The sequence below is a fragment of the Schistocerca americana genome, chromosome 2, assembly GCF_021461395.2.
Source record: "Schistocerca americana isolate TAMUIC-IGC-003095 chromosome 2, iqSchAmer2.1, whole genome shotgun sequence".
In the NCBI taxonomy this organism is placed as follows: domain Eukaryota; kingdom Metazoa; phylum Arthropoda; class Insecta; order Orthoptera; family Acrididae; genus Schistocerca; species Schistocerca americana.
The window spans coordinates 446,369,663-446,392,108 of NC_060120.1; the positions used below are offsets into that span (position 1 = coordinate 446,369,663).

General features: G+C 37.3%; 1 protein-coding gene across 1 annotated transcript; it reads left to right on the forward strand.

Moving 5' to 3' along the window:
• The first annotated feature begins 14,011 nt into the window (after nt 1-14,011).
• On the forward strand, nt 14,012-21,183 carry LOC124594082. The gene is made up of 3 exons (XM_047132433.1): nt 14,012-14,665; nt 14,740-14,911; nt 21,119-21,183. The coding sequence occupies exons 1-3, from the start codon at nt 14,012-14,014 to the stop codon at nt 21,181-21,183; spliced, it is 891 nt and encodes a 296-aa protein (XP_046988389.1).
• The last annotated feature ends 1,263 nt before the right edge of the window (nt 21,184-22,446 follow it).

Below are 22,446 nucleotides of genomic sequence, written 5' to 3' on the forward strand. Positions count from 1 at the left end.
ACAAAGATGAAAGAGCTGAGGAGAATGTTGAGAAACAAAGGAATGCGAGAGAGATAAACATTGATCTTGTCAAAAGCCGAGAAGCGATTCTTCTTAGTGTTGTAGCCATGGAGGTAAAAATATCAGGAGTTGTCATGACGTCACAAACTTGAAGCCGACCCAAGAGAAGGTCCGCCATGTTAGCTACCCCAAAACATTCGCCTCTGGTGGTTTGATTCCATGTAGTCATGAAGCGTTTTGATAAGAAATGCCGGCTTGCGTCGCTCACGGGTATACTAATCGTTCTGATTGCAGTCTAAAGTTTAAACAAATCACATTTCATTTGTAAGTGGACTTATTTAAGCGCTATTTTCTTATATATACTTGAAATTCTGATGCACTGTAAAGTTTTACAGTATGGTTTTATTTCTGTGATTTAACTTTAGATTTCCTATCAATCCAAGGCGAAGAGCTGTCTGGAAGTGAGCATTACACTTGGTTTTCACTGTGTGGTTATTCTGAAGTAACTGAAAAGTCCTGGCAAGAAATATCCTGGAAATGGGGACTAATGTTTTAAACTGCAATAATTTAATATAAAACTAATGTAACTACATGTAGTTAATTAAATCTTCAGTAAAATGTGTGGAACACCTGTTACAGCAGTTAAATTACAAGTACTTAAATGGTTACATATTTGTTAAAGCAAAGTTCCCTATCGAAGTCCAGGCTTAGATCATTACATTAATCACTGTGCTGTCGTATTACCCTGTAAATTTCTGTTCTTTGCCACGCTGAATGTCATTTGGTAGGTACAATTTAAAAAGGAAGTAGATGTGGAAATTTTCAATGGGCCTGACAATCTTAAATTCAGTTCTGTTCCTTCGTAATTTAACGTATTTTTCACTGGCTTGTTTATATCATCCCTGCATACATCTATGGGACACCAAAGGAAATAAGGTAAGTTTCTTGCAAACGTGAACATTTAAAATTTGCATTTGACTTGAAAATGCAACCAATACAAATTGGTGCCTCTAAACTATCAATAATTGTTTTTGAAGTTCTGGCTTTATCAATTATCGACACAAACACAATGAAAGTGAATAGAAATGGATTACAAAAGCACGCTTTTCATAGCTCATACGTCTCTTCTCGGTTATTCTAAGTGTATAAACAAAAAGGAATTACAGTACTGAGGCAAGAAGCGTAATATTTTTACGTATTACTGTATCGAATACGCATTTAAGACCAGAAAAACGTTTGAAGTTGCGTTCCTTATGCTGTGTTGTTCACTAAAACCGAGTAACATTTACTATATAAAACAAATATCACGTGCACACGACATAAATAACGAACAAGAAGCAATTGTAAACACTCGTCTGCTAATGTTTTGGGGGATCCAAGATGGCGGCAGGCCCCGCCCACTGCCTTCAAAACAACGTACAGCGCAAGTCTGTAGCGCCATCTCCCCTTATTCTACCTCCATGGTTGTAGCTCCCTTCAGTAGCTGATAAGTGTTTTTTGACTTTTTTAAAAAACCTCCATGGTATAAACACTGTAGCCAACGTGTGACGTCACTTACGTCAACAGAGTTGTTTACAGGTCTAGTCACCAGGCAGCGCTGTCACGCTTTCAGCCTTTCTGATGACATCATGAAGCGATTCCTCGGGGCCCGCGAGACGCACGTCTGCCATTGGGCTCGCACGCTATTCGTTCGTTTCTTCATCAATCGACTCGGCTGAATCGAGTAGTTGTACTTTCCTATGTAACACTCGCGTCATCGTATTTTAATGGGAGAGATTCTTCAATTCAAGCAAAGGACAAGTTGGACATGAAACTGCCAAATACTGGGAGAAATATGTTGAAAACATTATAATGAGCTGATTACATTACATTTCACACACAACCAAATATTTGAATAATTTTCAAACTGTCAGTGAACAAGGTGCAAAAAACTAATGTCATCACACGAAGGAAGCAAGGAAAATAAAGTGACTAACTACAGAAATGGATGAAATACATACCAAACATTACGCTTTTGTAAGACATGAATAACTGCACTAAATCGAAGCACTTCATCGTGAAAGCAGGTCTGTGTTGACGATTCACACGAATCTGGCACTGATACATGGAGAGTTGAACTGGCTGCTTCTGTGTCATAGGACTGTTTTCCAGCTTTAGATGGATTGTCCAATGTTGGGATGTGGGTACTGCGCTCCACACGAGTGTATTATTGTCTGCGTTCATGAACTGGTTTTGTTCGAAATGTAGCGAACAAAACCTAAGATTATTATACAAGTAAATTGGGTCTTTTTTCATAATGTCTTCTCGTCTGCTATTAACTAGCCATTTTATGCTCCTAAAACGAAACATTAATCATTATTACACATGTAGTTTGCAAGTGAATCCTGATGGTACAGTTTAGTAACATGATCTTAGGAAACCTAAAAAAGGACAGCTGTGGTGTCTTCTTCCGCTACAAACTCTCCCGCTTGTAAAAACCACTGTAGAAATAAAAATAAACAACCACTATTCGATTTCATGATCGCGTCGAACTCACAGTTTAAGTTATTGGCCGCGTGAAGCGCTGCTGGCGCGGTAGGCAACAAAATCGAGGCGAAGTGTCGCGACTGTTCTGTTAGACTGTTTTTTGATTGTCCTTTTGACGATGTAATTAACCGATTTGCCAGGAAGAATAAGCGCACAGAGTTCATCATATAAGGAAGAGAACAACAATTGTAACTTTTTTACGTCATAAGATGGCATCGCCTTGTATATGTGTATAATCAGTTTAAATAAAACGATGTTAAACTTGTGGTAAAAGTGAAGGTAGCTGTAGGGCCCGCTCCTTGATGTTTTTCTGTATCTGCCACTGTCTCAGGCAGACCCAAAAAATGTCATAGAGAAGTGTAGATTTTTTATGGGATGCTTAAAGGTAGCCCAATCACATACTAACTTACAAATAATTCTGCATTCCTCCAAATTGCCTCATAACACACTAAATCTTACTCATTGTAATAACTGCTCTATTTTATTTTTACACTTAAATATCAGGTCCCTAAAATATATAACTGATGAACTTGGTATTCTTGTGAAAGATAATAGAAGAATGATAGTACGCTTAAATCAATGTTGGATGAAAGAAGACACAAAACTGTTCCACCAGATTTTCAGCCAATTACAAGTTACTGTAGACCCAATGAAGGTTATGGGGGTTTCTCTATACATACAAGTAGTGATCAAACAATGGAAAATCCAGGATGGAGTGTAATACACGGCAGTCATGTGTGTGAGTTGCGTTTGTATGAATGTGTTTGTGCGTATGTTCATCTATTGTTGACAAAGGCCCATGGCTGAAAGCTTTGCTTGTGAGTGTCTTTTTGTTGTGTCTATCTGTGACTCAGTATCTCTGCTATATGGCATGTAAGTAACGATTTAGACCTGAAATGTACTGTTCTGGACATTAATGACTTAAGTATTAAAAATGTTTTTGAAGCAGCCTATTATGCTTCTACAAACAATACAGCTTGTAACTGTTTGTGTGTATCATTCCCCTGAAGTGGTGGAGAGAAATTTACTGAATGCTTAGAAAAGCTTATTATGTGTGTACAGAAATATACCAACTACAACATGCTAATTTTTGCAGACTGAAACACTGATGTTAGAAAAAAAATACAGTTAAAAATATTAACTTAGCAAGATGTTATGATTATACAAATTTTTCTTTACAAGTGAAAGTTCTACTGGGCTTCAATCCTGCCTTTGTAACTTCATAATAAATATACATAAAAGTGAATTGAACTAGGATTTAAGGCTCTTGGTAATTATTTGCTATGAAAAAGTAAAAAGCAGTGTTGTGGACAAAGCCACTTATAACAATCTCAAACGACATTATACATCACAAACCAGGGTAGCACAAATGAACAGTAGATGTAAGGTAGCTAGCGGCATTAGAAAAGCAGAGTTGTGTACAAGTACAAATTGTAAAGAAACCACAAGTGCTGTCTGTATCACAGCAGATAAATTTAATCAATTTTCTGTCAAGGCAGCAAATCCCACTACCACCTCAACTTCTGGTGGGCATATTTCCAATTCAATATATGCTCCTAATCTAGACCCCATTTCTGGCTGTCAGTTTCTTCAAAATTGTGCAAACATTGTGCCCGCTTTTGGGTGAACACAAATACAAGTATGTGACATGGTTAAATTAATAACAACACTAGGAAATTCAAAATCTAAGGACATTTATGGTTTATAAAATTTTGTGATTAAAAAAAATAGTGGAACTCATATCGAACAATCTCTGTACACAATTAAACTAGATACATGCTAGTGTTCATTTTCCAGAGTGTCTAAAAAGAACATTTATTGTCCCTCTTCATAAAGGAATAACAAGTTATGCACTAATAAGAATTGTTCAATTTCACTAGTAGTTATTCTCCCCAAAATAATAAAATACTGTGTACAACAGGATATTTACAGACATTTACCTGTAAACAGTATTCTGATTCACTCTCAGTATCGTTTTCAGTCCAATTTATCAAAAGTGGAAGCAGAGACATCGTTTCTTTCATACAAACCTCATTTGAATCAAAGTTATCTGTTGAAGTCATTCTTGTTAATCTAAGCATGGCATTTGATTCAGTGAACCTTACAATACTAGGTGCTGCAGAAGCTTTGGTGTTGTGGACTTAGAACTCTCCCCATAAGCTCCTATCTAAGTGACAGGAACCGAATTGTAGTTTACAATAACTTAAAGTCCCAATACTTATATGTAACTCGAGGAATTCTTCAAGGTTCTGTGCTTGGCCCCTATTCTGTTTATAATATTTGTGATGATCTTCCCAGTAACATGCCGTGTAAATCTGTACTTTGTCCTGATGACACAACATTAATTAGCTCTGGGATGAAAATGGAAAACAAAGAGTACCTTACCTGTCTAATGCGTGGTTCAAAGCCAATTAGCTATCCATCAACTATGAAAAGACAATGAACATCATTTTCAGTTTATCAAGCAACGAAACTGGGAAATCAAATGTTAAGCTACTTGGTATACACCTTTACTCGAAATTAACTTGGGACAAACAAAAAAACCACTTATGCTGAAAGCTCTCATGTGTTACCCTTTTATTGACTAAACTACAGACATGTGTAATAAAACCTCTGTTACCTAACTCCAACTAAGCCTTCTTTCATTGCCATGTGCAATATGGTAACCTTTTATTGATTAAGTCTGCAGGGGAAAAAAAAAACCTCATTGGCAACAAAAGGCTATCAGATCTATTTCAGGAGTTATGAACTCTAAAACTCCTGCAGACCACTTTTTAAAGAGTTAAGAGTATTGACAGTCCCATCACATTTTATATAAATTTGTCTACTAAAGATTAAAGGAAACTTAAATAACTACACTTAAGGGAAGCCATACACCAATACAAAACTAGGCAAATGAAACACAGATATGCCCACGCCTATAAATACATAGTTATAAAATTAGTTAATACTTTATCTCTTGCGTCGCATCTTGTCTAACTTAATGTCTTTAAAACAAAAACTGAAAAATGGTTGAAAACAAGACTTTCTACACTATTTCAGAATTTCAAAACTGTTATAAGGATGACCTGAGATACTAAATTACTTCTAACTGTAAACCATTTTGTATTTACCTTAGTACACCAGTAGTTTATTTGATACTTCTATATATTATTTTCTATTGTATATTTTACGTTGCTTGTGTTATTATTAGTATGTGTAGTGTAATTACGTCACCAAAATGTATTTGTAAAATATATGTCATCTCCCTGTTGGAATTGTGTGAACAATATATTTCGGGTGTGACGGCGCAAAGTGCACTGTGTAAAATAGACCTCTTTGACATTATCTAACACTCTTTGTGTGCGCTAATTATTCTGTTGTGTTCGCTGTAAAATTTTTTTTTTTTTTGTTCTTGAATGTGCAAATATAGTTATTAGTAAAATGTCCTTTTTTCTCCTTAATACTTATTCAGCTGCGCAAATTCCAATAGGTTGTGGGCCCAGGCTGCATTCGGAATAAGTATATCAATAAAATAGTAGGGAGAAAGTGTTGGAAAAGTTCTAATTTACGTGAAGTGCGAGTTATCCTTACAAGACGTTCGCAATTTTTTTCCGCATTATTTTTCGGTGTTCTTTACGGCAATAAAAAGCAAGTTAGCGTTAAGAATGAGTGCGGCACAAATTCCACAGATTGAAAGACTTATAGGTCGCGAAAACTACGCAACCTGGAAGTTCGCAGTAGAAGCGTATTTACGTTTAGACGACCTGTGGGAAGTGGTAGATGGGACAATGAAATCCACAGATCAGAATTATTCAAGTAAGGATAGGAAATCAAAATCAAAATTGATATTACTGATTGATTCGGTGAATTATGTTCACGTTGAAAAAGCTGCTACAGCGAAAGAAGTCTGGGACAATTTACGAAGTGCATTCGAGGATGGTGGTCTTACGAGAAAAGTAGGATTATTACGCGAGTTAATTACCACTCGTCTGGACAAATGTAAGAGTGTAGACGAATACGTTAACAAAATAATAACCACGTCGAACCAACTGAGAAACATCAGATTCGAGATCGCTGACGAATGGATAGGAACATTGCTGTTGGCAGGACTCCCCGAAAGGTATGCACCCATGATTATGGGACTTGAAAGCTCGGGTATACCAATCACAGGCGACAGTGTTAAGGTGAAAATCCTGCAGGACGTAAAGAGTGCTCCAAGCTGTAGTACACTGGAGAAGGAAGGTGCATCTACTCTCTACTCAAAAAACAAAAAGGAGAAATCGGTGAGGTGCTATAAATGTCAGAAGATGGGACATATTGCGTCTCAGTGCAAAGAAAAAGTAAGCGCAAGATCAGACACCCAGCAAAAGAGGTATGTTACTGATAGCCCAGAGAGAAGGACCAATAACAAAGATAAGGCACTCTCATGTTTTTATTCTTTTGGTGGGATGAGTAATCGCGATATGGAATGGATTTTAGACTCAGGTGCATCTGTGCATATTGTTAAAGATAAATCACTTCTTTATGACATCAAAGATAAGACTCATATGGGAATAACTACTGTTGATGGCAACAAGCTCCAGTGTCACCTGGCTGGGAAACTAGATCTACATGTAAGTGTAAATGGTGAATCAGATATGGTTGCAGCACACAATGTTCATTATGTGAAAAATATGGCAACTAACCTGCTGTCTGTAGGGGAAATTGTCAAGAAAGGAAATACAGTCACTTTTGACATGCAGGGTGCAAGAGTAATCAGTGAAAGTGGTGAAGTTATAGCTACAGCAAGTAACGAAAGGGGTATTTTTAAGTTGGATACCATTGACAGTAAACATAAAAATCTTAGTGATTTAGTATATTCAGCAGAAGGTTTTTTATGGCACCGGAGGCTTGGACATCTAAATAGAAAGAGTATGTCTATAATAAAGGATATGGTAAAGCGAATACAGAATTTTAGTGTGTCCAAGGATCCTTGTGAGACATGTATAAAGGGAAAACAAGCAAGGTTACCCTTCAAGACTAGTAAGAGTAAATCCACAGAAGTCTTACAGTTAATCCACACAGATGTATGTGGCCCGATGGAGTGTGAATCCATAGGTGGGAGTAATTATTTTCTTATGTTTATTGATGATTACTCACGGTATACTCATGTTTATTTTCTTAGTTCTAAAGACCAAGTGAGAGATATCTTTGAGGAATATTGCAATATGGTTGAAAGGTGGACGGGAAAGAAGATCAAGATCATCAGGTCTGATAATGGGAGAGAATATATTAACCAGAAATTGAAGAAACTTCTGGCAGAAAAGGGAATCAGGCATCAAACTACCATAAGGTACAGCCCATCTCAAAATGGGTTTGCTGAGAGGGCTAATAGGACCATTGTTGAGAAAGCAAGGAACATGATGACTGATGCTGAATTATCCAAAGATTTTTGGGCAGAGGCAGTGTGAACAGCTGTATATTTGAACAGTAGATCACCTACAAAAGCATTAAAGAATAGAACCCCTTATGAGATATGGATAGGAAAGAAACCTGATCTAAGTAATATAAGGGTTTTTGGGTGTGATGCAATGGCACATATTCCAAAATAGCTAAGAGGAAAATGGGATCCGAAAGCTAAAAAGTATATTTTTGTATGCTATTGTGAAAATTCAAAGGGCTACCGATTAATGGATCCATTGACTAAAAAGATTGTCACAAGTAGAGATGTAATATTCTTTGAGAGCAAAACCACTAAGTCAACTGCACCTAGTTCAGAAGGTGAAACCTTGTGTGAGGAAATAGAAAGTGAAGAAGAGGAAGACGACAGCCAAGGACAAATGGATACAATTTATGATGACAATGAGTTAGAGGATGAAAAAAATGAAGAAAACAATGTAAGACGTTCTTCTCGTGTACCAAAACCGAAGGAATATCCGGATTTTGAGATGTATACAGCACAGTCTTTTAATGATGAGCCAAGAACAGCAGAAGAAGCAATGAGTGGCCCAAACTCTCAAGAATGGAAAGAAGCGATGAAGAGAGAATTAGAATCTTTATATCAGAACGAAACCTTTGAATGGGTAGATATGCCAGGAGATAAGAAACCACTGCAGGCAAGATGGGTATTCAATTTGAAGAACCCTGAAAGCCCATCACCAAAATACAAAGCAAGGCTTGTGATAAAAGGATATTCACAAAAACAAGGGGTAGATTACGAAGAAACTTTTTCACCTGCAGTCAAGTATGCATCATTGAGATATCTTTTAGCCTTGGCAGTAAAACGAAATTTAATAATTCATCATATGGATGTTAAAACGGCATATTTAAATGGGAAATTGGAGGAGGAGATATATGTCATTCCACCAAGGGAAGCCATAAAAACCAGATCAGAAAGTAAAAAGATTTGGTGTTTGAGAAAAAGTATTTATGGACTTAAACAAAGTGGACGTTGTTGGAATCGATGTGTACATGATACTCTAATAAATATGAATATGAAGCAATCCAAGGCAGATCCCAGCATTTACTATAAAGGGAGAAAAGAAGAAAAAATAATAATGGCGATATGGGTGGACGATTTCTTTATCCTGACTGAAAGTGAAGGCCAAATGAGAATTTTCAAGAAAGTTTCAGGTGCATGATTTGGGAGAAGTAAAACGTTATTTAAGTATGCAGATTACTAAGGATGAAGAAAGACAAGAATTGAGCATAAGTCAATCATCATACACGGAAAAAATATTAAAGAAATTTGGCTTGAGTGATTGCAAACCCATAATTACTCCAATGGAAGTAGGAGTGAAGTTAAGTGTAAATGAGACTGATGTGGAATGTAACAAGAATGTTCCTTATTGAGAAGCAGTAGGAAGTCTGTTATATTTGTCTCAAACGTCATGACCCGACATTGCTTTTGCCACCAATGCAGTGAGCAGATATTGCAGAGACCCAAAGGAAAAGCATTGGAAAGCTGAAAAGAGGATATTCCGATATCTAAGAGGAACCTCAAACTATGAGTTAAAATACTATAGAGATGGTAACGCAAAACTAGAGGGATATAGCGATGTGGACTGGGGGAGTGAATTGGGAGACGGATACTCCACCACTGGCTTCTGTTTTAAATTAATGGGGGGCCTCGCATCATGGTCCTGTCAAAAGCAAAAAACTGCTGCATTGAGCACCGTAGAGGCCGAGTATATGGCACTATCTTACACCACACAGGAAGCATTATGGCTACGAACATTAATAAGTGAAATAGAACCCACTTTAATTGAGGAACCTACAACCATCTTCTGTGACAATAAGGGAGCCATAAACCTAGCTAAAAATGATGTTACTAGTGCTAGGACAAAGCGTATTGATATATGGCACCATTTCATTTGGGACCACATAGAGCGACAGAACATTGCCGTGGACTATCTGCGCACAGAAGACATGTTAGCTGACGTTCTTACCAAACCCTTGGAAAGGGAGAAGTTTGAGAAGATTGTGGGACTATTTGGTTTATCTTGTGGAAGCAGTACACAAAATATAAGTTCAAGGAGGGGTGTTGGAATTGTGTGAACAATATATTTCGTGTGTGATGGTGCAAAGTGCACTGTGTAAAATAGACCTCTTTGGCATTGTCTTACACTCTTTGTGTGCGCTAATTATTCTGTTGTGTTCGCTGTATTTTTTTTTGTTCTTGAATGTGCAAATATAGTTATTAGTAAAATGTCCTTTTTTTTCTCCTTAATACTTATTCAGCTGCACAAATTCCAATACTCCCCATGATAGCATCGATTGCATAAAAATGCTCAAACATGGATCACAATAAATAAATACTAGTAGGCCTATGATGAAAACTTTGAATTTCATCATATACTGTAAATGTACAGTTTTCCACAAAATCATCAATTACTTAACATTGGGTGTCTTTCAGGTTTTGTTTCGTTCCCCTGAAAAATTAAGCTTGAACTTTTGAGATAAATTGATGGGATTTTAAAAACACCAGCTTACCAACAAGAGATTGTAAAAATTCCTCACTGGGCATTACCTGTGCAATTAACTTAGCTCTATAATTTTGTACCTACTGTTTGAAAATTACTTTGTCAGGCAAGATGTCAAGTTCCTTTTTTAGGACATCAAGTAGGGTATATGGTTCAAATGGTTCAAATGGCTCTGAGCACTATGTGACTCAACTGCTGAGGTCATTAGTCCCCTAGAACTTAGAACTAGTTAAACCTAACTAACCTAAGGACATCACACACATCCATGCCCGAGGCAGGATTCGAACCTGCGACCGTAGCGGTCTCGCGGTTCCAGACTGCAGCGCCAGAACCACGCGGCCACTTCAGCCGGCAAGTAGGGTATATGGTCCAGTACATTCTACACAGGTCTCGAGTATGTATTTTTCATTATCGGTACTATATACCATGAAAGCTATCATGTTTTTATCATTTGGATTAAGCTTTGCTCCTTCTGTCATAAGTTTTGATGATGCTTCCAAACACACACACTATGAGTCCCTGATGAGCGCAGAAGAACACACCACTTTGATTGTAGAATGCAAAACATAGAGTGACCAATTCTGTGAGCTGTGTATTTCTGTTTATAGAGGCTGTAGAGCTCATTCAGCAATAGAAGAATTAACCTTTTCTGCTTGTGCATCTTAACATTGTTAATCACAGTTGAAACACACTCCTTTTTACAAGGACATAATAGTAGTTTATTCATCCAGAGACAATGTACATTGCATTGCATGACTATTTTAATCATACTTGTAAAATTCCATAATACAATTAATATCACTTATTTTGTTGGCTCCTTGTCATTTTGAAACTTTAACTTTTAACTTCACCATATATTCATATGCACCAAATTTCTTGATTATTATTTTTTTTTCTTTAACTATGATCTTGGCAAGAGGCTAATTATATTAATTTTATCATCTTTACTACATACTTTGAGTTTTTCTTTCACTTTGGTAATAAGTACATCACACTTACTTTGCTCACATTTTCTATACTATTTTGATTCTGAGTTTCTAAACCATGATGGAAAGATGCTTCTCTTGAACACAGAGATTGTTCAGGAATGACGTTAATATTCACATCTTTGCTCTTGGAAAGGTGTTCAACTAGTATCTTACGCAAACCATTTTTAACTGATTTTTTGTGAGTACCTAATGGGTCACAACGTTTTCTGCCAAAAGTGTGGTTGTATTTATCTAAATATTTGTCTTTGTGATAATGGTAAATATTAGTAATTTCTTTCAAAATTCTTAATTTTTGTGAACATTGTTCAGCTGGCAAGTCACTCACCCTTATTAATTCTTGAGGTATTTCTTTCCCATAGTGTGGTTTATGGCACTCTTCACTTATTAGTTCAACCATAAAACAACTCATACTTAATATTGAACAATCTTTTATTCTTGAAAACATTTGAAGACGGAAGAGCTCAAGTTTACACTTGTTCATTGACTTTGGTGTCTGCGAAGAAAATAATACGGAAAGTAGCTCCATTGGAACTCACAACTGTGTCTGTTAGAGCACACAACATAACTGATAAACTATGCAATGAAATATCCGGTTTTTTTCCCCCTCTCTCTCTAATGAAAACTGCAGCTGGCAAGTAGTTACAACTGAAGTTTTAAATCTAAATACATAGAAAAATGTTATTGTGTGTATACTGTACACAAGTGTAGTACAACAAATGTATTTGTAAGTTATGTTTAACAGTTAGAACTCTTTCTATTGTTATAACTGCCTATTCTTCTTTAAAAGTAGAAATATTTCATCATTTATTGTATGCAATGATTTAAACAACATTTGATCAATGTCAATTTAATAATTTCAAGCCCTTGTTAACTTGACACTCCACAAGCATGTAGCAGGGTTGCGTTTTTACTGAAATTCAGTGCTCTGTTGCTTTCAATGTACTTGATCTTCATCATAATTTTTTGTGAGGTATTCCTACGAGTATAAAGAACATTCTGTAAAATTTTGATGTTGTTTCCATTCAGTCTGTTTTCAGATACTGACCTGCAAAAATTGATGTTAAAAGGCTTTCGGCCATTTTTGAAAAGCTCTAGAAAAAAAAGGAGTGCATTCTCAGAACTTAAACTTACAGTGCAGATGGTCATGTAAGAGTTCAATACAAAAATAACATATTAGTAAGACTCTCTTCCTTCATAAAAATTTATGGTCTTAAAAAGTAATGTTTGATAAATTTTTTCCTACTCTTTTTAGAAAGTGTTTGATTGACTGTCTTGTGTGATAGAAAATTTTAAAAAAAAATATGTACCTGGAGTTTATTTCTTGCTGAACACGCTGGTTTTGAATTATTCCGTTATCTTTGAAAATAATTAGGCAAATAACGTTTCTGCAAACCACATTCTCCATTAAAATTCGCCCAAACACCGTTTTAAAAATGGTTGCTAGAAAAGACTATGGCTTATACAATGTTTTCAAACAGTGTTTTGTGACTGTCTGCCTACAGTGAACACATGGAAAAAGTCTAGGGAAATACGAATTTCTTGAACAACATTGCCTGGGTGATTTGAAACTAACTGACCCAGCATGGAGACCTGATACTGCCTGTCTGTGATGATTGCTGCCTTTGCTGCTTTCACGTCATAGCTTCCCTGATATATTTTTGCTAACACCACATTTCCTGCAGAGCTCGGTTGAAAACGGCTAACCTGGTTGATAAGATCATCATATATACTTTATTTCCATTGCCTCTTTTTTGAGGGGATCCCGGAACCTGTTGGTGTTGCACAGAAATAAATGTGCTTCCTTCATTGATGCTTACTTTGCCATGGCAGATTTGTCAGTCTGGTTAAGGTGAATGCTCCTCACATGTTCCAAACAGCACTACGAGATGCATCACTGCTTCTGGCCTATGTACTAATGCTTTGCCTCAAACCATATCATTTTTTTTCTCAGTGCACAGGGGTTATTATTCCCTTTTTAATCAATTCCTCCATACTGAACACCTTCTCACAGGAGTCACACTTCAACATGTATCTAAATACATTTAAATTACTAAGAACTTAATTACCTGTATGTATATTTTGGACTATCTGTGGTGTAAGAGTATGGCAACTTTCGTTTAGTAAAATTCTTTTGTGTTATGATACACACGGTGTCCTGCAAAGGAGTTTAGAATGTTTGAACTTTGATAACTTGAACAAAAATAACAAGAGCTATCATTGTTAAGTCACATAGATGGTCACAAAGATTTAGTGGCCGAAAAGTGCGTCGAAATGTGTGCTAAGGACCTGAGACCATTTAGCAGTATAGAGGGAGAAGGATTTCTTAATTTAGGGCAGACACTGATCGACATAGGTAAAAAATATGGCTCAGTTGATATTAAAAATGTTATGCCTTCCCGAGTGACAGTAGCTAGGAAAGTTCAAACCTTAGCTGATAAAGTGCGCAGCAAAATGCTCCCAGATATAGTGCATGCGATTCGTTCTGGTATATGTGCCAGTACAATTGATCTATGGACAGACAATTACAAAGGGGTGCATTACATGTCCGTGACAATGCATTACATAAATTCAGACTGGCGTTTGAATAAATATGTACTAATGTGCTCTGCGTTTCCTGACTGCCCAAAAACTGGCTCGAATATTCGAAACGAGTTGGAAGATGGCTTAGAAACTATGGGTGTTTCTCGTGAAGACATTGCCAAAATTACGTTTGTCACAGACCAGGGCAGTAACATTGTCAAAGCTCTCGAAGTATATCAGCGTCTTCCATGCATGGCTCATAGTATAAACACAGTCTTGAAACATGTTCTGAGCGAACAGTTTTTGAAAGAAAATGTTCCAAATATATTAGCCATTCTTAATACAGTGCGGGCTACGGTTTCGTACTTCAAGAGAAGAGGTCTCTGTGTGAGACTGAACTCATCTTTAAAGCAGTGGGTTTCAACTCGTTGGAATAGTTATTTTGACATGCTTGTATCAGTCCATTCTCAGATTGATTCAGTGAAGGCTGTTTTACATAATGAAGGTGCCTCTGATAAGATGCTGGGTTATGACCACCATATAACTGGCCAGCTTATAGAATTTCTTAAGCCGTTTAAAGAAGCCACAGTTGATCTAGAGAGTGACAAGGATCCAACCCTACATTTAGTTCTACCGTGGTTTTACGCCTTAAAAACTCACTGTACCGTACGGGATAACGATGAAGAGGTTTGTAATTTTATTCCATCTGAATATTATAGAACCACTTGTGAAATATGTATGTTGAGAAAATGTATTTTCAGGACTTGAAACCTTTGAAACAAGCCGCTGATGCCTTCCTAGAACAGAAAATGTGCGTTAGTATGTTGCATAAAATTGCAACGTTTATGGTGGCTAACTACCGCACATTAAGAAAGTTAACCGAGGATGAAAAAATTGAAGTTTACCAAGCAGCACGACATATGTGTGCTGAAGGTAAGCTCCTAAGGTAATGCATATATTCTTCATCTACATGTACATGGTTACTCTGCAAGACACACACAAGTGCTTAGTTGAGGGTTCATCGAACCACTTTCAACTTATTTGTCTCCTTTTCTTGAATTTCGCGCGGGATAGAACACCTACAGCTCTCCGTCTGAGCGCTGCTTTTTTGTATTTTATTCTGATGATCATTTCTTCCAATGTATATGGGACTCAACAATATCTCTTCGAATTCAGAGGTGTAAGTTGGTGATCGAAATTTCATATATAGATCGCGCCACGTCAAAAAACGCCATTGTTGAAATGATTACCACCCCAACTCTTGTGTAATTTCCGCGACACTCTTTCCCCTGTTTTACGATAATACCAAACCAGCTGCCCTTATTTAGACTCTTCCGACCTCTTCCGTCAATAGTAAGGCTCTCCAACTTCGTAGCAATGCTCCAAAAGAGTGTTTTGTCATTTAAGTAGGTCGTAATTGTAATCAGAGGTATTAAGTAGAATCTACAGCCTTTAGATTTGACTGGTTGATCTTGTAAACGAAGTTTAACGGACTTAGTTTAGTACACACAGGGATAACCTCGCTCTTGTCATTATTTATTGCCAACTGCTAATTTTCACACCAAAAATATATACCTTATTTAAATCGTCCTGCAGTTAGTTTTGATCTTCTGGTGACTTTACAGGACGATAAATGATAGCATCATCTAAAACCTATTATAATTTCAACTATGTGTAGTACGATCTTCACATTATTCTGCAAATATTAATTGGAACATGTACAGTTTCAGTACCAGTGCCCAATCACAGCAACCAAGAAACAAATCCAGGGCCGTACAAAATGGCGAAATTTGAGGACTGGGCAGAAGAGCCTCCTCTCCTACATGATGAAGTCAGCAGATACTTGCAAGAACACTGTGTGAACGAGGGAGATATTCTACAGTGGTGGAAAAATAACTCCCAACGACTTCCTCGACTTGCGTGTGTGGCAAGAAAAATATTAAATATACCAGCCACTAGTGCGTCTAGTGAGAGAATTTTTAGTTGCGCTGGAAACCTAATTAGAGAAAAACGATCACGTCTTAATGCAGACAGACTTAACGATCTCGTCATAATTAATTCAAACACTAATCAGCAGACACATTGAAAATACAGTAGAACATTAAACGGGAAACTATGAGTTTGAGCGCAAATTTACTAATTAAGAGTGCAGATTTCTTTCTTGTGCTTTCTGGGCGTCAATTTCTGAGATAGAAATTTTGTAATGCATACAGTTCTTTTTTATTTTAGACTAAAATTTTTGATTTCAATCCTTCCAAGTGACATTAATTATTGTTTGTAAACCATTTTCTGTTACTTGGGTTTGCAAAAGTAGCCAAATATTTTTAGGAGTATCTGGTTTGGCCTAAATAATACTTTCAGGGGAACTGAAGGAAAATTTGTAAAGATTTTATGTTGAAAAGTGTTCTGCAAAATAAAATATTCATTTGTGGAGTAAGGCAATACACATTATGAGTTTAAATTACAATTTATTTTGTTGAGTTCCACACACATTGCAAAATGTAATTTTATTCTTGTATTTCTATATTAAGGGGAATCCCACATGCAGAGTCAAGATGCTGAAAACCTAGACACTACAAATACTCCTAAAATGAAGAGCGTCTTTTTCCATGAATGTATTGTAGTAGGAATATAATGGAAACTCTGAGCCACTCTCCACAGCGTCTATATCTGCGTCATGAGGATTCAGACTCGTCGTTTAGGTCTGTGTTATGAGGGTCTAGAGTCGTCGTTTAGATTTGCATCATGCAAGTAAACACTCGTCGTCTTAGTCTGCATCATGATGGTCCGAAATATGGTCCCTCATGATGCAGACCTAGACTACAAGTGTGGACTCTCATGACGCAGACGTAGGAGCCGCGAAAAATGGCTCAGGGTCGCCATTGTATTCCCAGTACTATAGTTTTAGACGAACTGGATACGAAACAAGTCCTTCGATTTTGTTAAAATGCATTTTGGCAATTTAGAATGATTTTTCCAACTTCGAATGAATTCACAGAACCAGTAAAATACATCCTGGAAACGTAGTTAAATATTTATATAATTGGTGTCATACTTGGCTGATACATACTAAAGTTAAAGAATCTAGACTTCCAAAATCTTAATTTGGTTCTCATTGCAGTACAGTGGTTAATAGGGGCGTAGATAATTTATTCTTCTGGGGAGGTGACCAATCTTCTTTTTGGGGGGTGGAGGTTCACTTCTTTAGTACAAATATCCATCCGTTTCGGTGTTGAAAAGTGCAGCACAGACTGCATTGCGTTGCCTGGGCATTTATTTATTCCATACTCTCGTAGTCCATCTTCCCTCCCGTATTTTCTCTCTATCCATTTAGTCCTCTCCCACTATCTCTTTGATCACCTCCACCCCCCCCCCTCCCCATCCCTTGGCCGGCCGAAGTCGCCAAGCAGTTCTAGGCGCTACGGTCTGGAACCGCGCGACCGCTACGGTTGCAGGTTCGAATCCTGCCTCGGGCATGGATGTGTGTGATGTCCTTAGGTTAGTTACGTTTAAGTAGTTCTAAGTTCTAGGGAACTGATGACCTCAGAAGTTAAGTCCCATATTGCTCAGGGCCATTTGAACCATTTTTGAACCCATCCCTTGGCCCATCTCCCCCCCACCCTCTATCCTTCTCCTCGTCCTCTCTCTGTTGGATTCCGCCACCTCAGTTCAGCTCCTCTTCACCTATCTATGAAAACTCATATATATCTGTCAACTTTTGTGGTGATCAGTGAATCAGTGTCAAAGTTCATTGCTAGGTAGCATTTATTGTAATACTTTTTGATACGCAGCATTGATAGTTTTGTTTTCTGGTGCGTAAACAAATGAAGTTGAATGTGTCCCGACAGGGCAATATGCGACATACAAATAGCCATGTGAAAAACATGATTTTCAAGATTGATGCCACAAACATATAACAACTGCCCCTGCGATTTATCTATCGACATGGCAAATGTAAGCTGCACTGGAAATTATAACCGTTTAAAGTCGAATGGCATGTCGGTCGGAATCTTAGTGATATTGGAATCAAACTGTCCTCACCTTTGTACTTTCCTTTTAAAATTGTGGCTTGGATTACGTTGTTCTTTAACTTCTTCTCCGCAAGCCGGGTGCCATTACAAAGACGTGGCTGGTTTACCTTTCGCAACATGATTGCCGATCCGACTTAATTACAGATTGGGAGGCGGTAATCCGGGGAAATCCAGCGAATTTAAAAATTCCGTAGGATAGTTGACTACATCATCTTGGTTAGTAAAGGAATAAACCGACTTGTATGTCAGCAATTCACCAGGTGTCATATTTTGAATCTGAAAATTCATTTCGTTAACATCAAGGTTTTTTGCAGCCAATATAACACGTTCACTCAACCAAAAATGGTTTGCAACTGTTAAACGACATTTGCTGTGCGCGAATTGTCCAACACGATGACTGTGAATGTGTCAGACAGCTCTCAAATTTCAAAAAGATCTTTTAAACGAAATGTCTATGATCTTGAAGAGAGTACCTTACAAAAGATTTTGACATCGTTTGCGGGTTACCATGAAAGTTCACTATGTACGCATGTTTCCATGGAGAAGGTTTTTGAATATTTACATGTGCATGTATATGTATATATATATATTTATATATGTTTATGTATATATATGTATATGCGTATATATTGCATATACATATATATACATAAACATATACACATATACATGTACATGTAAATATTCAAAAACCTTCTCCATGGAAACATGCGTACATAGTGAACTTTCATGGTAACCCGCAAACGATGTCAAAATCTTTTGAAAGGTACTCTCTTCAATGTACTGTCCGAAATATTATGTAGACAGTGATGTTCCTCTTGATGGTCAAGTGTGCAAAATTTCTTCAAGATCGGAATAAAATTGTAGGTTGGTGTAGAAGGGTGTACGTAAAGTACCCTCCGCCATGCACCATTCAGAATTTTAAGCAGGCAACGCCCTTCATCCTGCTTTGAATATCAAGTGTGCCAAATTTCATCAAGATCGGGATAAATACGTACAATTTGTCGAGTTCCGTTATGTAAAGGAACCTCTGCCATGGACCATATGACATTTTATGTAGACTGTGACCTTCCTCTTGGTTTCAAGGTATAGTGTGCAAAATTTCATCAAGATTGTATGCAATACAAACACACGGACACAATGAAAACGCACTTTCAGTTTTTGTCAAATTTTCCAATTTTTCGGTCGATTTTCGAAAAATTTTATTTCCTAAAAACCTTGTCCTGAGAATTACGAACACAGTAAAAAAAATTTAGCCGAACTGGTCCAGGCGTTCTCGAGTTTTGCGCTTATCAACACATTTGGCAATTAATTTTTATTTATATAGATAAGAAGCCCGAAAAATACGCGTAAAGGAAGAATATACAAATAAAACCAATATTTTTTTTACCTGAAATTAATACATATATATATAATGTTTGGGTTTGTCTTTTGGTGCTCAGGTAAAATAAAAACTTTTGATTAACGTTCATAATACGACCATGACGCGCGCAGACTAAACGGCTGCGTAGCGCAGCTCAGCAGTAATATGGGCAGGCAAGCAAGTTTCCCGCAGCCTGCCCGGGTTGGGTTCTGCTTGGCTTGGCTGGGAGTGAAGCAGCCTGCCCGTTCTGTTGACAACGAGCGGCGGCCTGCCCGCCTGGCCACCGGGCAAGCATGGGCGGGTTAAAAGCGGGACATGTACACCTCTAAACACGATAGGGTACTTCACACCTGTCACTGTTTCAAAAATGAAATATGCGGCAAGTCCTCTGACAGATGTATCACACCACACAAGTAACCCTCCAAAGGATTAACAGCTCTATATTCTGCAACATAGGGATTATCTCTTGCCCAGAACACAGTTATGGTGATTGATGGTTCCATCCAATTTAAACATCACCTCATCAGACCAAACAATGACATGAGTCAACAGTTCATTATTGCAAGTCCATTCACAAAATTCAAGGCACCTATCCAGAACATCCTCATTCATCATGCGAAGAAACCTGGGAATGTAGGGTTTCCACTTTGCTTGCTTTAAAATGTGGTGAACACTATTTGCTTACATCTGATTATGTGGAGCTTGCAGTATAGACTACTTCTTGTGAAAGATGACAGTAATCATCATCCCCCCCCCCCCCCTTTCATCTAGTACTGATTTCTGATTTCTTCCTGCAGCACTGTCCCTTCTTCAGATCACACTCACACTTCCTTCCCTCTCAAATTTGTCATGTGATTTCGTTACTGTTACCCATGACGATGGTGCAGTATCAAACCCTGCCTATCATTGTCTCTGTATTTCTTTCATGTATTCAGATTCCCAATAACACTTTAAAATTTATTTTCTTGGCTCCAAGGACATGTTTTCTGCCATCTTGTTATTTACAATGGGTTACTGGGAACTACAAACACACAAAAGAAAAACAAAAGAATGGCTGTACACACTACTCATGAGAGCACCATATAATCACAACTGGATCAGGTTGTCATTAATACCTCCTCAACAGTGTAAATCCCATTGTGGGACACCATGCATTTTGAACATTCAGTAGTGTAATGAATGAATGATCAATAAATGTTGTATCAATAGAGCTACTGAAGACAACTGTTATTCCCAGTGGGGTCTCTCTCAATATTTTCCATATTAAATGTAGCCAAAAGGTTTCTTACATCAAACAAATTCTGTGATATACTGACTAAATTAACATTTACATCCTCATAAAAAATAATTGTGCTTCCTCTTGGAATGTACATACTAATAAAACATTCCAGAGTTTCTAAAAACTTGGAGAGAATGCCACCAGGAGACCTGTGTGCAAATGATTAACTTTAGATATTAAAATTCAAGCGCACAGTATTCAATCTGTTTCTCAACATTAAGCTGATGGGATCTGTTGGATTTACATAAGTTAATGCTGTTATTCATAAGAGTTTGACAGCCATCTACCCCATGTACATGACAAGCTGTAGTTATTGCCAGTAGTGTAATTTGGAAAATTACAAACTGAGAGTTCTTCAGTTCTGAGTCAGTACTGAGTGAGGTAGATGCTATCTCCATGTGGAAGAACAGTCAAGCAGAAAACTTCAGATTCTAATAGTTTCTTTGTTACTTACAATCTTTTGACAGAAAATATGAAGGTTTGTGCTGATTTTGATTCTGTAAAGTTAGAGCAGCATCAGTTATCTGATTAGTCTGCTACAGTTTGCTCTTGACATTGTTTCTAGCTGCCTTCCACTGTAATGCTGTAAGTATATAAGCGTGGGCTACAGACTCTACTCTGTATCTGTGTTTTAAAAGAGTTTATCTGAGAAATTTGGAAAGAAATGAACAATTCAGGTGTAGGAAATGGGCTAGCACTAGGCTACAAGTGTATGACTCTTACAATTGATGTATAGCCTATGCAGATGATCTCATGATCTTTTCAGACTCCAAAGGTATGGCAGCAAAATAACTTAAATAACTGAACACACAAACAGTGGAATCTCGTTTGAGAACACACACTTTATGACAAACATAAAATCAGGACCAAGAGAAATGGAGAAAAATTAAGCAAGCAGACAAGTCTAAATACTTAGGTTAATAGCTAGGGCCTAAATTATGAAAAAAAGAAGCCTTTACAAAATGGAAATGACCTACCAAATAATGCCAAAATTAGACACTACTGTAAGATTATTTGACCCGAGATTCTATACGTGGCAGAGACTCATACAATGAAGAAGGAATGTCAAATGGAGAAACTTGTGGCCAAAGAAAGAAAGACTTTGAGAAAAATTCTGGTTCCAACGGAAGGAAAGCGTGAATACAGAACGCATTACAACCACAAACTGTATACACTCTTGGAGAATATAAGTGACACAATTCGGAAAAGAAGTGTTGTTTTTTATGGTCATATGACATTAATGAGCCTATGGCGGATACCTGAAAAGATATTAACCTGTTTTCAAGACAAGAAAATCAAAGGAGCTTGGTTCACAGAAGTTTAAAAAGGTCTAAGAGAACTGGAAATTTCGCTTAAAGACATCCAGGAGTATGACTTATTTAAGGAAAAGCTAAGAATGCTCAAAGATTCAGGCGAAGCCAAAGACGGATACAAGCGAGAAAAGACAACACTGGAAATGAATGCCAAAGCATTGAGCAGCAGTTAAAACTCGCAAAAAGACAGTTGCATTCACGTGGTTCTTAGATGGCTAAAATGACGAAAGAAGAAGAAAAGCACATACAGAAAAACTGTCTTGCAAAACAAGACTACTGCAATTGCACATTCCATTTATAATTTTATCTCTCAATACAGGACTTCCTTTCTATTGTAATTTAGCTGCTCTTGCCATGTTCAGAATGTAAATTTTTCTCCAGCCTCTTATGAATGTGGAGCAAAGTTCTTTGATTGTAATATTGCTTTTTCAGATATCTTTGTCAATACACGAATTAACAATACGGTCATGTCTATGAGGTAT

Excerpts from the sequence above, each read along its gene's own strand:
- LOC124594082 (XM_047132433.1), top strand. The coding sequence starts at position 14,012 with ATGCATTACATAAATTCAGACTGGCGTTTGAATAAATATGTACTAATG. Across the intron at positions 14,666-14,739 it reads TACGGGATAACGATGAAGAG|GACTTGAAACCTTTGAAACA; the intron begins GTTTGTAATTTT and ends ATGTATTTTCAG. Across the intron at positions 14,912-21,118 it reads ACGACATATGTGTGCTGAAG|AAAATATGAAGGTTTGTGCT; the intron begins GTAAGCTCCTAA and ends ATCTTTTGACAG.